This window comes from Schistocerca gregaria, chromosome 2 (genome assembly GCF_023897955.1).
Source record: "Schistocerca gregaria isolate iqSchGreg1 chromosome 2, iqSchGreg1.2, whole genome shotgun sequence".
In the NCBI taxonomy this organism is placed as follows: domain Eukaryota; kingdom Metazoa; phylum Arthropoda; class Insecta; order Orthoptera; family Acrididae; genus Schistocerca; species Schistocerca gregaria.
This window is the reverse complement of record NC_064921.1, coordinates 639,032,649-639,047,692: the sequence shown is the minus strand read 5'-3', so window position 1 is coordinate 639,047,692 and position 15,044 is coordinate 639,032,649. Positions and strand designations below refer to the sequence as shown.

The 15,044-nt window shown below is 42.3% G+C and overlaps 1 protein-coding gene across 1 annotated transcript in view; it reads left to right on the top strand.

Moving 5' to 3' along the window:
• LOC126335912 (esterase FE4-like) overlaps positions 1-15,044 on the top strand; it is a 65,203-nt gene that overhangs the window by 35,916 nt on the left and 14,243 nt on the right. Inside the window, exon 5 of the mRNA XM_049999386.1 lies at positions 11,884-12,035. Coding sequence (XP_049855343.1) covers positions 11,884-12,035 — 152 coding nt within the window. The remainder of the gene's footprint in view (positions 1-11,883; positions 12,036-15,044) is intronic.

Sequence of the window (15,044 nt, the reverse complement as noted above, 5' to 3'; positions counted from 1 at the left end):
GTGCTGGCAAAATGTTAGTTAGAGAGTCCAAAAAACTCTCTATTGCTGTTGGATTAACTTTCCTACATGGTTTGTAATTATATGTGACATTTGTTTGAGTACAAAAGCTTTTCAGTGTTAAAATTTGTGCATCATGGTCTGAAAGGCCATTCACCCTTTTACTAACAGACTTCCCATTTAGCTATGAAGAATGAATAAAAATTTTGTCTATGGCTGTGCTATTGTTCCCCTGCACCCTTGTTGGAGAAAACACAGTGTGCTTCAGATCATATGAATTTAGGAGATCTACCAACATCCTTCTTCTCGCACCATCATATACAAAATGTATATTGAAGTCACCACAAACAACTAATTTCTGGTACTTTCTACAAAGTGAATCAAGAATCCTCTCTAGCTTGAGCAAGAATACTCTGAAGTCAGAGTTAGGGGACCTATAAATAACAACAATCAGAAGTTTAGTTTTACTAAATTCAACTGCCTCTGCGCAGCATTCAAATATCTGTTCAGTGCAGTGCCGTGATACGTCTATGGACTCAAATGGAAGACTATTTTTTTACGTATTTAGCCACTCCCCCACCCCACAAGGATCACCGTGAAAAACAACCAGCTAATCTGTATCCTGGTAAAGGAAGACACTGAATTGTTAAATTATTTAAATGGTGCTCCGATATACCAATAATTTCAGAGTAACTTTATCTCTAATACCTCATACGTTTTGATGAAACATGCTAATTCCTTCCCTGCTTGGAAACATGAAGTCCTCTGAGGTTGAGCCTTAGAGATGCCTAACAGATGATTTCAATCTAAAAAAGATGCAGCTCTAACACCAACTACTGCAGGAATTTTTCCATTAGTGATTCCACCACCACCCACTACACTGTCACCTATAAGCTTTGCCAGCCTCCCCTTCCCATTCATTCACGAGACCATCAGTGTCACGAGACCTACGAAACTGCGAACTTGTCTTTTCGTGGATAGAACAGGAATAGCTCTGATTGCTTCCAGCTTTTCACGATCCGGCTGAATGCCGTCAGAAGAAATAATGTGACCCGAAAACTTCACCTTTAGCTACCGAATTCAGGTTTTTCCAAGTTAGCTGTCATTGCAGATTCAGCAAAAATACGTAACAAACTGCTGAGGACACGATTATGATGTTCCCAAGAGACTGAAAAGCTTCGATATCATTTTTACAAGATCCAGCCAAAATGATATGTCTTAAGTGTTCAGGCAATTTAATTACGTAAATGCGAATAAGTTCCGAGGGTCTGTACGGGTTTGGCAAATACTGATTCTTGTGTAACGTATCTTCAAAATATTTTGCAGGTCGAGAAAATTTAGACTCTTTGAAATGCTTCATCTTTATAATACTGCTTTTACTCGATCTTCTGTAGCCTGACATCAATATACAGCAAGGAAGGCATGATAAAAATCTCCTTTATTTTGACAGTCGCCAGTAACCGAGCGCTTTCTTACAGCTAGTTCATTTTCTAAATAGCCACACATAAATTCTAATCTATGCTCTAATGACCAATTAGCAGGAAAATAATGAGAAAATTGACGAAGCCAAGCTTACGGATGTATGTCATTACTAGAATTCATGACTGTTTTAAATTTACGCATTGTGATGCAGAGCTTATAGTCGAAGTCATCGTGTTAGCTAGTCGCAAATTGGTTACTGTTACGTCGTGTCGACCGTTCCATCTCAAGGCTCGCTGCTCCCTGCCGACTCTGTTGAAGATCTCCGAAATACCATGTATTATTACGGGTCGTTTACCGTGTGACTTTTCCGTATTTCTAAATCCCTCTTCTCGTGTCGGAGCGCGAGTATCCTCTGAAATATGTAATTCTTGTATCACCTGTGAAATCTGATCTTGTGCTACCCGCATTTCTCTTTTGTGTTGCGTATTAATTTCTTTCTGACTCTATTGAAATTTCCAAATTTTCTCGTACTTCTACTTGTCAGTAAAAGCTACCTGTCTTGTTCATTCAAATCATCATCTACCTTCGTAAATAAATTTGTTAACTGATCCGAAAGTTCCGCTATTTTTTTCGATAGTGTGCTGATTTCTTCCGTGTGTTTTTCTGATCCAAGTTTTAGAGCTTCCAGTTGTGTCGTAATCGTATCTACTGTGTCCTTTAAGTTTTCCTGATTTTTCACAATTTGCTCGACCGTATCGGTAGATGCTACAGAGTCAAATTTGGCTTGCAAGGTGTCGTGATTTTCATGTACAATGATCTGCAGTTCTTTTATTGCTGCTTCTGTAAAGTGTCTTCAAGCAGCGAAAAAATAGGCTGTAAACAGTCAAAAATTTGTGTTTTTATGTCTTCAGAAATGTTTTGATACTTCAGTTCGATTTTGTGTATCTCAGCTGTTAAATCTTCTTATGTATATTTAAGTGCTTGTTTAATTTCGTCGATTGTGTCTAGCTTTTGAAGTTGTTGTTGTGTTTGTTTCTGATTTTGTTCCTTTGTGTCTAACTTTTGAAATTGTTGCTGTTTTGTTTGTTATTTTGTTACTTATGTCTAACTATGGACGCTTTCGGTTTGTTTGATCAAATTTTTGAATTAATTGCAATAAAAATGCATTAGTGACTGAAACATGTTCCTTTGTGCTTTTCGTCAGTGCGTTTGCACTGGCAATATTCGTATTTTGGAAAGCAGAGTGTGTGTCTTGATTTAACTGAAAAAAGTATATTGTTGCAAAACCTGAATCTACGATATTTGAAAGATTTTGTTCTATTATTTCGAATTCCTCAGGCGAACTGTTACCGAACGATCGATCGTCAATAGTTCCCTGTTGACTGATTGTTTCGATTTCTACCCCGTTATTTGCTGTCTGGTCCATGTCCCTATGCACTATTACCAAATTATTGTCTTGAACATTTGTCAGTTCGTTACTAGGCTGTGCTAACAAGCTATGCTCGCCATTACTGTCTTTTCTCAGTTTGCTTTGCTTCCTAGTGTTACGCCTTTAACTCGTCATGATTATCACACTACTTTACACAATAAAACAAAATCAATTTGAAAAGCAAAACTAAGAACATACTCCTAAATACCATTGAAAACAATAAAAATCTAATTATTTGCAAACGCCTGCGAGATACTGCATACCACAACTACTTTGCTCATGACAATACAGTACAAAAATAAGAAACTACAACTACAAAGGAAATTCCATACGTACCATTTCTCGCCAACAGTAAATAATAACTAATTTCTAATCATGCACTAATTATTCGAAATACAAGGAAATCAGAAGTAAAGTGAATTATTCTCGGCTAAGGGTCGACAGGTGAAACTAACTCTTAAAATATTTTTTTTATTAAACACTGACCAACAGAATTTTCCCTGACAAAGACAACTCAGACTTAACCTATTCATTTATTACCCTCAATATACAAGCCCAACGCATTCTGACTGCTATACATTGACAACATGACTTCCATAATTAACACAAAGAATAGCCCTGACTTGCAAAAAATTACAACAATAACACAAATCCAAAAAATATTAAATTACAGAAATATGAAACTACCTCCAACTCTATTAATTGCCTAAACTCATTTCAATTACGAATCGCGATAGTGGAAACCCTACACTTTTTCATAAGTCACTTACCTCACAGAAAATCTTTATAATAGGAACTACAGCAATTACAGCAAGTAGCAACAGTCAACTAAATAAAAAGATTGTAACTACTACAGACTCTAACTACCAGGAGGCATATGGTTAGCAAAAGAAATATTTTGTTCAAGAGCAAATAATGTATTTAGAAAATTATTACCTCATTCGTATGATGTCCAGTTCCAGAAATTATATAGTTGTCCATAATTCCACTACCTAAATATTATCAACAAATACATACATTATCATTTCTTTCCAAGCATAGTTTCTTATAAGGAATTTCATCTCACTTTACATTACGTGTCCTACCAAAATAGTCTCTACTAAGGAAAACATGTCCATACACTTCTCTATCCACTCGCTAACTGCTAGTCCGTCCAACCATAGAATCTCTTGCCGAGGACGCAGAGCGCTGTCAGTGATATTAACACAGTATATAGCGCTGCCATTATACAAACAGGCTACTTAGAGGGTGACAGGATACAAATTTCAGAATTATCTCAGCAGTCAGCGTCAAATATTCGGTAAAGAGGACGAAGATGTGGAGAACAAACGCAAAAAATTCAGGGGCATCGTTCAATACGCCATAGATAAGTATGTTCCGAGTAAGGTTTTAAGGGATGGGAAAGATTCACCGAGGTTTAATAGCTGTGGCAGAAAAGAGCTACGTAAGCAAAGAGCACTTCATCTCAGATTCAAGTGAAGTAAAAACCTACCAGACAAACAAAAGCTGAACGAAGCGAAAATGAGCGTAAGGAAAGCAATGAGAGAAACGTTCAATGATTTTGAAAGTAAGGCATTGTCAACCGAACTGAGTAAAAACCCTAAGAGATTTTAGTCGTATTTAAAATCAGTAAGTGGGTCAAAATCATCTGTTCGTCAGCTAACACACCGGCACCGAAACGTGAGATGACAGAGGAGAAGGCCAAAATACTGAATTCGGTCTTCCGAAATCATTTCACCGAGGAAGATAGTAACACTGTCACTCCTTTCAATCGCCGTAGGAACATCGAAATGACAGATATTGAGATAACCGATCGCGAAACTGAAAAGCAGCTGCAGTCGCTTGTCAGTGGAAAGGCTTCAGGACCAGATGAGATACGTATAAGATTCTATAAAGATTATGCGAAAGAACTTGCTTCCCTTCTAGCAGTAATTTATCGCTTGAACAACGAAAGGTACCTAACGACTGGAAAAAGTACTGGTCATTCCCGTTTTTAAGAAAGGCCATAAGACATATCCACACAATTATAGACCTATATCGTTGACGTCAATCTGTTGTATAACTATCGAACATGTTTTATGCTCAAGAATTATGACGTTTTTGGAAAATGAACATCTCTATAAAAATCAACATGGATTCCGCAAACAGAGATCCTGAAACTTCCTGGCAGATTAAAACTGTGTGACCGACCGAGACTCGAACTCGGGACCTTTGCTTTTGGCACACAGTTTTAATCTGCCTTGAAGTTTCATATCAGCGCACACTCCGCTGCAGAGTGAAAATCTCATTCTGGAAACAGAGATCCTGCTAAACTCAACTCGCTCTGTTCCCCCATGAGATCCACAGCGCAGTGGACAACGGCGCTCAGGTTGATGCCGAGTTGCTTGATTTCAGTAAGGCGTTTGACACAGTCCCGCATTGCCATTTCATGAAAAAAAATACGCGCTTACGGATCATCGGAGCAGACCAGCGATTAGATTCAAGACTTTCTTGCAGACAGAACTCAGATCTTCGCTCTTAACAGAACTAAATCGAGAGATGTAAAGATAATATCTGGAGTACCACAGGGAAGTGTGAGAGGACCGTTACTGTTTGCAGTGTATGTAAATGACCTCGTAGAAAGCGTCGGATGCTCTTTTAGGCTAATCGCAGATGATGCAGTTTTCTGTACCAAAGCAGCAACCCCAGAACAAAGTAAGAATTTGCAGAACGGCCTGCAAGGATCTGATGAATGGTGCAATCTCTGGCAGTTGACCGTGAACGTTAATAAATGTAACATAATGCGCTTACATAGGAAAAGAAATCCACTACTGTACAGCTACACTATTGATGACAAACAGCGGGAGACAGCGTTTACCGTAAAATATCTGGGCGTAACCATCCAGACCGACCTTAAGTGGACTGACCGTACAAAACAGGTAGTGGGAAAAGCACACACCAGACTCAGATTCATCGGAAGAATCTTAAGGAAATGTAACTCATCCACGAAAAAAGAGGCTTATAAGCAGATTTTTTCCCCGATTTTGAGTATCGTTCATCTATCTGGGATCCCTATCAGGTAGGACTGATAGAGAAGATCCAACAAAGAGCGGTGCGTTTCGTCACGGGATTGTTTAGCTGGTGAGAGAGCGTTGCGGAGATGCCAAATAAACTGCGCTGGCGGACGTTACAAGAGAGGCGTTGTGCATCACGGAGAGATTTACGATTGCAATTTCGGGACAGTACTTTTCAGGAGGAATCAGACAACATAGTACTTCCCCTCACATACATCTCGCGTATTGACCACTAGGAAAAAATTCGAGAAATTAGAGCCAATACAGAGGCTTACCGACAATCATTCTTCCCTCGCTCTATTCGTGAGTGGAGGGATCAGATAGTGGTACCGAAAGTACCCTCCGCTACACACTATTAATTGACTTGCGGAGTGTGATGTAGATGTAGATATAGCTTTTTTTTATTGTCTTTATAACCACGTTGCTTATATCGTGTCAACGAATAAGACTTTCACAAAACAAAAAGGCGACCCATCAATTACATGTATTTGTCTACCGTCTTACAAAATTTGAAGCGATTTGCAGTAATCTGAAACACAGACGTGGTGCGCTAAAAATCTCCCAAAAAAGGATTTTTTCACGTAAAATCGGAATGAAATCAAATTTTTGAGAGCGAGTAGTCAGTTTTATCCTAAGAACGCATTTTTTAATTTGATTCACTCTAAACCGTTTCCGCGCATTCAATTCACGCAACAATGAATTTTACATGCTAGGTTTAGCTCGACTTTAAACTATTGTATCTCGACAACAGATAAACATTATTGAATAAAACAATTTTTTTACTTTATTCGTTTATCTACCCTCATGCTACAGTTTGAACTGAGTTGTACAAGTTTAAAGTACAGCAGTGGCGAGCTACCGAAACGTCCCAAAGAAACAGGTTTTTTGAAAGTAAGCTCCAAATGATGCAAGATATTTTCAAACGATTAAAACTCATCTTCGACCAAGGTCCAATACACCGGTGAACCAAATTTAAACCATCAGTCTCGCTTCAGTTCGGAGTTACTTAAGAGTGAGTGTTTTCTACACCTACATATATACTGCGCTACCCACGAAACGGTGTGTGGCGGAGGGCACTATTCGCGTCAAAGTCATATATCCCCCCTCTGTTCCACTCGCGGGGCGCGCGGGAGAAAACGACTGTATGAACGCCTCAGTACGAGCTCTAATTTCCCTTATCTTCGATTGGTGATCATTGGACTATTTGAAAGTTGGTGCTAATAATATATGCTCTACATCCTCGGAGAAGATCGGATTTTGGAATTTAGTGAACAGCCCCTTCCGTTTAGCGCATCGTCCCTCTGCAAGTGTATCCCACTTCAAGCTTTCTGTGAGATTTGTAACGCTTTCGGTATGGCTAAATGTACGTGCCACGAATCTTGCCGCTCTTCTGTGGACCTTCTCAATCTCTTGAATCAGACCCAACTGGTAAGTGTCCCATACAGACGAACAATAGTGTAAGACTGGACGAACTAAAGTATTGCAAGCAATTTCCTTTGTTGAAGACTGCATCGCTTCAGGATTCTACCAATAAACCTCAATCTAGAGTTCACCTTACCCGTTACTTGGGTAATCTGATCGTTCCATTTGAGATCATTTCGAATAGTCACACCCAGATACTTGACGGATGTTACCGCTTGAAAAGACAGGGCATTTATTTTGCACTTTAATAGGGATTTTGGCTGTGTTACACGCAGCAGGTTACAATTACTAATATTGAGAGATAACTGCCAGTCATTACACCTCACATTTATTTTGTGCAATCCCTCATTGATTTGTCCACAACTTTCGTGTAATACTACTTTCCTATAGACTACAGCATCATCGGCAAACAGTCTAATGCCATTGTCACTACCATCAATCAGATCGTTTATGTAAATCGTAAAAGCAGCGGACCTAATACGCTGCCCTGGGGCACACCTCATGTTACGCTTGTTTTTTGTTGAAGTCTCCCCATTCAGGACGACATACTGCTCTCTGTCTGTTAGAAAACTTTCTATCCAACAGTCATCGGATAGACCGTAAGCGCGTACTTTTTGGAGCAAGCGACAGTACGGAACTGAGTCGAACGCCGTTCAAATGTAGAGGAATATGGCATCAACTTAGGAGCGGTATCTAGAGCCTGTTGTATATCATGCGCAAAGAAGGCCAGCTGTGTCTTGTATGACCGCTGTTTCCTAAAACCGTGCTGGTTTCTGCAGATGAGCTCCTCAGAGTCTAGGAAGGTCCTTATGTCTGAACACAAAAAATGGTTCAAATGGCTCTGAGCACTATGGGACTTATCTTCTGAGGTCATTAGTCCCCTAGAACTTAGAACTACTTAAACCTAACTAACCTAAGGACATCACACACATCCATGCCCGAGGCAGGATTCGAATCTGCGACCCTAGCGGTAGCGCGGTTCCAGATTGTAGCGCCTAGAACCGCTCAGTCACCCCGGCCGGCTTCTGAACACAAAATATGTGCCCTGATTCTACAACAAATCTATGTCCGTGAAATTGGCCGGTAATTTTGTGCATCCAATTTTCTACCCTTTTATAGATTGCTATGACCTCATAAAATGTGCAGGGTGCTCATACAAACTATGCCACTAGCTTAGCATCGATGTCAGCCCAGTTAAAATCTTCTGTAATAGGAATTAATCGCTTCGCAGAATGTGCCTGGACGCCAACTCCTGATCGTCATTAAAACATTGCTTAATATACAGTAGGATAGCTACAATAAGACAGATGTTCCAATGGCTGTACAAACGGCCTCTGGTTCAGATGAAACCAAAAGATTTTTACCTCAAATAGGAATCGAGCAACTAGGTCTCTTCCTCCCCCGCCCCGCCCCCCAAAAAAACTTGTTCCTTGTTCAGAGTTGTCAATTTTTCGCTAACATTGTACAATAATAATCGATAGCAAATCAAAATAAAATAAAATAATTTTGGGGGACCTACTGCACAATACAAATACATATTTCAGAAATAGAAGCCCTAAACTACCAAGATATGAAGCCTAAAAGTAGGGCCATTCTCTTCGTGGCAATTACTGTTGGATGTGCAGAAACGAATAGTACACGCACAACATAAAACATTAATAGACACTCCAAATACAAGAAGAGAGATCCGTGATCTGCATTAGTTCTACAGTATTTATTCAACAAATGGTCAATAAAATACAAAACGGGGATCAAAATCTACAAACGTTTGAGACAATATTCGCCACTTAACAGATCAGTGTAAAACAATGAAGGTCGACGGCAGTTTGTTGCATAGATGTTTCTGTAGTCCAGAGTGAAAACCAAACTGCGAAAACTTAAAAATTCGTTGGATGATGTGAAAATTTCTATCAGAAACAGGTGAGCCGTCATTTCTTTATGTCTTTTGCTTCGTGACAATAATCCCCGTAATGGATTCTTGTCGCTGCGAACCAGTCGCGTCCCGGCGTGATCCCACTTAGGAACATCGGACAAGTCGCTGGGTCGCCTGTTTCCTGCCAGTGGTTCCTGTTGGAGTTCGCCACTTCTTGGCATTTTTTTTTTCTCATTCCCCTCGCAGGTGATTTCTCGCAGAGCTCCGAGAATGTATTATGAGTAGCCTGAAATTACAGACAAATTGTTAGCCACCGTAACTGAGACGCTGTAGACGGTCTAGAATCAGTGCAAGGCGGACATGTTGACCTCTACTGATAGCGTAAGTCATGGCAGTGAAGTGATGTGTGCGCCAATCTACTGTGTGACATCACCACAGTGTGATGGGTGGACGTGAAGACGTGACACAATGGCAGTAAGGAACTACAGTCTTTGGAGAAAACCGTGATCATACCCAGATTTACTGATGTATCAACATGGCTTGCCGAACGCGTCTTAGAGGATTGATCTACCACTCGCAGAAAGATCCTAACCGACAACTACTGGAGACAAGTGTGGCGTCCTGCCAACGACAATCGGCTTCGAACCAGACAGGAAGTGCTGTTGTCGGTGGATTCGCGTCCAACGCAACGATCTTACGACCAAACATTACGAAGGGAACCGTGTGCAAACATTAAGAGTCTGGTCATTGGTCACACAGCACGTAAGGCCGCACGTCTTCAGTAGCCAAAACAACACAGAAACCGGACACTACGGGACTGGAGGCGCGTAGTGAGGTCAAATGAGTCGTGATTTCGTCTGTTTTCAAATGATGCAAGCCGTCAACTGACGTACCATGATTTGTGCTGCAACTTCAGGTAGCCATGAATGTGGACCGGCATGTTTGGTTCAGTGTTGTCAGTGTTCCTTTCTTCAACATCTTTATGAGTATGATGTGAACACTGTCACTTTCCACATTACAGCTGTGTTTGCAGGACTGCATGAATTCATTCCCAGCTAACTCACTGTATCGTAATCCCAAAGAAAATGTCTGAGACTAGTTTGAACAGAGGATGAAACATAGAAATCAACATCCATGTAGCTATGTAGCTCTACGGGATATAATGCTAATATCAATAAGTGGCTTCATCTGGGTATGGTATACCTGGAGAAAGTTATGGGCTCTCTGTCTCGGCGAAGTGAGGTCATTATCAGCGCTAGAGTTAGTGATATACGGTATTAGCGTAATGACTCGTGGAGGTGACCAATGTTTTGTTTGATTGTCCTTAGGTTTGCTTCCTTGGGTTGTAGACAATATGACCTATAAGATAGTGTCGGAAGTTCCATGCGGCTTTTCGCGGACGATGGTGTAGTATACAGAGACGTTGCAGCATTAGAAAATTGTAGCAAAATGCAGGAAGATCTGCAGCGGATAGGCACTTGGTGCAGGGAGTGGCAACTGACACTTAACATAGACAAGTGTAATGTATTGCGAATACATAGAAAGATGGATCCTTTATTGTATGATTATATGATAGCGGAACAAACACTGGTAGCAGTTACTTCTGTAAAGTATCTGAGAGTATGCGTGCGAAACGATTTGAAGTGGAATTATCATATAAAATTAATTGTTGGTAAGGCGGGTACCAGATTGAGATTCATTGGGAGAGTCCTTGGAAAATGTAGTCCATCAACAAAGGAGGTGGCTTACAAAACGCTCGTTCGACCTATACTTGAGTATTGCGCATCAGTGTGGGATTCGTAACAGATCGGGTTGACGGAGGAGACAGAGAAGATCCCAAGAAGAGCGGCGCGTTTCGTCACAATGTTATTTAGTAAGCGTGATAGCATTACGGAGATGTTTAGCAAACTCAAGTGGCAGACTGTAAGAGAGACGCTTTGCATCGCGGTGTAGCTTGCGGTCCAGATTTCTAGAGGGTGCGTTTCTGGATGAGGTATCGAATATATCGCTTCCGCCTACTTATACCTCCCGAGGAGATCACGGATGTAAAATTAGAGAGATTCGAGCGCGCACGGACGCTTTCCGGCAGTCGTTCTTCCCGCGACTGGAACAGGAATGGGAGGTAATGACAGTGGCACGTAAAGTGCCCTCCGCCCCACACCGTTGGGTGGCTTGGGGAGTATGAATGTAGATGTAGATGTAGTAGTAGATGTAGATAATGTAAAATGATTGTATGTACTTGATGTTGTCCAAATTGTAGGTGATCTGGATCAATACGAAAACAGAAGTAAAAAATTTTCAAACAGCCACGTCCGCTTTTGTAAAGCGTTTATTTAGATTACCAGTTTCGGCAAACTATGTTGCTGCCTTCGGATCTCATGCATTATACTTCAAGAACATGTAAGGCGTAGTATATCTGTATGTCATAAGTAAAACCACCATTATATAAAATATCAGGCGTAGAGCATAAAGTATACATGCTCATGTTCGTATAACAACTGAATGAAGAATCATCTGCCTCCAGACGCCTGACATGTGACAGACGTCCACTCTGATTACTCACATTTTCCATTACTACCTCACGTACTTGGTGAACTGTCCTTATATTCATCACAGACAGTACCTCTTCTCTTCGTTAACGTTCCTTTGAGGATGTGAGCTGGCTAGTGTTTATTGTGTGGGGACAGGCCTGTTCGACCGCGCGCTGTGCATGAGCGGCTCGGCGCTGTGCTCGTGGGCGACGCCGCCCCACCCCGAACAGCGTGCGCAGCGCCTGCTGAGGGCGGCGGGGCTTCCCGCACACCTCAACCCCGGAGCCGGCAGCGACGCCGCCGCCGTGGCCGCCTTCCTCGCGGGCCCCGGCGCCGCCCCGGACGTGCTGGTGCCGCGTTACCACGAAGCACTGGACCCACAGGTGTGGCACCTCTCTCCCTCTGCCGCTTTATTAAAGACGGTATCCGAGCTACTTCTATTGGCTTTTCCAGGCTGTCTCACAGACATCGGGCACTGCTTTAACCACATGTATCTGTGGAAGAAAGCTGAACAGCTGTTCGAAAACATTTCGGGATTGCCGCCGGTCGTCGTAAACTTCAATCCACGATATTTCAGCTTGACTCCTGCCAGTCATCTTCAGCTGAGCCATCGAAGACGGACGAAGACTTTTTTTTCTTTATTGTAATTTCATTCCACTGCCCCACATGGGAACTTGCATATAAAAAGTGCAGAAAAAGTGGGCTATAAAAATATAATAAATGGAGATAAGTGAAGTTAAAATAGACACTAATATAGGGACATTCATTGGAGGACAGTTAAAAAAAAAAGTCGGCATATAGTTAAACTAATACAGTTGGAGGTCTGTGGCACAATTAAAATACACTGGAGTCACACACACAAGTTAAAAGTCAACCACAGTATAAAAACACACACAGCGAGAGACACTTAAAGAAACCACCGTAAGTGACGAAGCACTCACGAAGAATAAAACTACTGGTACGGACGTGCCGAGGGATGGAGGGCCTGAGAGGTGGGAAAAAGAGGGGAGAGGAAGGTGCAGTGGGGAAGGGAAGGATGAAGGGGCTGGGAGGAGAAGAAGAAAAGGGGCGATCGGGGGCGCACCAAGAAGCAGGAGACAGGCGGGATGGGCCGGCCGGAGTGGTCGTGCTGTTCTAGGCGCTACAGTCTGGAGCCGAGCGGCCGCTACGGTCGCAGGTTCGAATCCTGCCTCGGGCATGGATGTGTGTGATGTCTTTAAGTTAGTTAGGTTTAATTAATTCTACGTTCTAGACGACTGGTGACCCCAGAAGTTAAGTCCCATTGTGCTAGGAGCGATTTGAAACATTTTAACAGGCGGGGTGGGAGATGGAAAGCAAGTTAGGAGGGAGCACAGAGACACAGAAGGCGGGTATGGGAAACGGAGGGGGGCGTAGAAGGGAGAAAACCGCTCAGTGGAATGGAAGAGGAAGGGAGGGGGAGCCATGAGGAGGAGGAGGGGGGAGGTGGGGCTAGAGTTGGTAGGAAGGGTAGAGATCAGGGTGAAGCTCATCATCTGGGAGGGATAGGTGCTGGAATTTGCGTTGGGAAAGGAGGTGGAGATGGAGAGATGGCAGGACACAACGGTGGAGACGCGGCAGCGGGCTGGAGGCAGACAGGAGTGAAGACACCAGGGGGTGGGTGAATCCAGTCGGCGGACGATGTACAGGGTGCAGTTGTGTTCGAGGAGACGAAGACATTCTGCACACCTCTTATATAGCTCGCTGATAGCACTACTGCACATGTGTCAGAGTCTTGGTAACAGAAGGACCGCACCACCTGGCGGCAGCTCCCTAGGAAGTGGACCTGCAACGATCAGCTGTCTTCGGCGTTGCCGCTCGCCACAGTTATCAGAGTACTCTGGAGTCTTCATCTGGAGCAAATCTCGGAGATGACGGGATTCCACGCATTATCCAGCTGGTAGCTACAGTCACAGTTCATTAGATTTTCCGCGTTTTTTTTTTTTTTTTTTTACTATATTGAATGTCCATTGGAGGTACAATGTTGCGCAATTGTAGGCTTGCTGGATTGCAGAAGGCGAGTGCAACGTTTATGTTCTGTGCGACGTTCTTCCACTGTGCGAGTTATTTGTCCTGTATAGCGCAAACCACAAGGCAAATTATTTTTAAATTTTTGCCTTCCACAACAACAAATTATCCTTTACTGATCCCAGGAGGCCCGTAATCTTAGATGGTGGGTGGAAAATAATTTTCACCTGAAAATTATTAAGGATTTTTGCTATTTTGAAGGAAATATTTGCAATGACGTTCTCATCTTTATCCATTTTCCGGTTCTTGGTTTTAGCTGAGAATACTCTGTTACTTTGCCGGGTCGAGTATCCATTGTCTCTCAACACTGTTCTTAAATGTGCAAGCTCCTTAGGTAAACTATCTGCATCTGACATTGTATGGGCCCTGTGTACCAGGGTTTTAAGCACGCTGTTGGTTTGGTATGGGTGATGGCAACTTGAGGAGAGCAAGTACAAATCAGTGTGAGTGGACTTGCAGCAAACAGGATGTCCCACAGACCCCTCACTATTCTGTCTAACCAAAATATCCAGAAATGGCAGACAACCATCTTTCTCTAATTCCACAGTAAATCGAATGTTCTCATGAATGGAGTTAAAAAGATGTACAAACTCCTTTAACGTTTCTTCTCCGTGGGGCCACATGACGAATGTATCATCTACTACCTCCAAAAAAACAGTTGGTTTAGAAACCGCCGATTCAAGTGCTCTTCCCTCAAAATCCTCCATAAAGAAGTTAGCCACTAGGGGAGACAAAGAGGGGGGGGGGGGGCATGACGACGCCGTCAGTCTTTTCAAAATATTCTTGGCTAAAAATAAAATAGTCGATCTAGAAAATCCGAACTACTTAGGTGGAGAGCCCCGATGCTGCTGATAAAATCGACAGAGTTTAGTGTATGATGCTGATATTTGCCAACCAATAGTCTCAGTAAGAAAACCAGTTTTTTGGCTAAATCGTATGTGGGTGCATCGATATTACTGACTATCTTCCGCGCAGTGGCCGTCTTAAAATGTGACACTCTGGAAAATTTTCGTATTATGCTATGGTCCCGACATCTCATTCAAAAACTTTTAGAACTTAAACGTTTTGCTCTGTTACCACGTAGCTTGTCGAAACAGCTCACCTGAAGATGACTCGCAGGTGTCCAGTTGCAATGTCGTGGAACGAAGTTTACTGTAATCTCGAAATCTCTGGGAGTGGTAGAAGTTGGGGGTGAGCTTAGTCGCGGGAGAATTATTGGATCAATTTAATTAATTTTCATATCAATTTGATATCAAAATTGCACCTGTGCC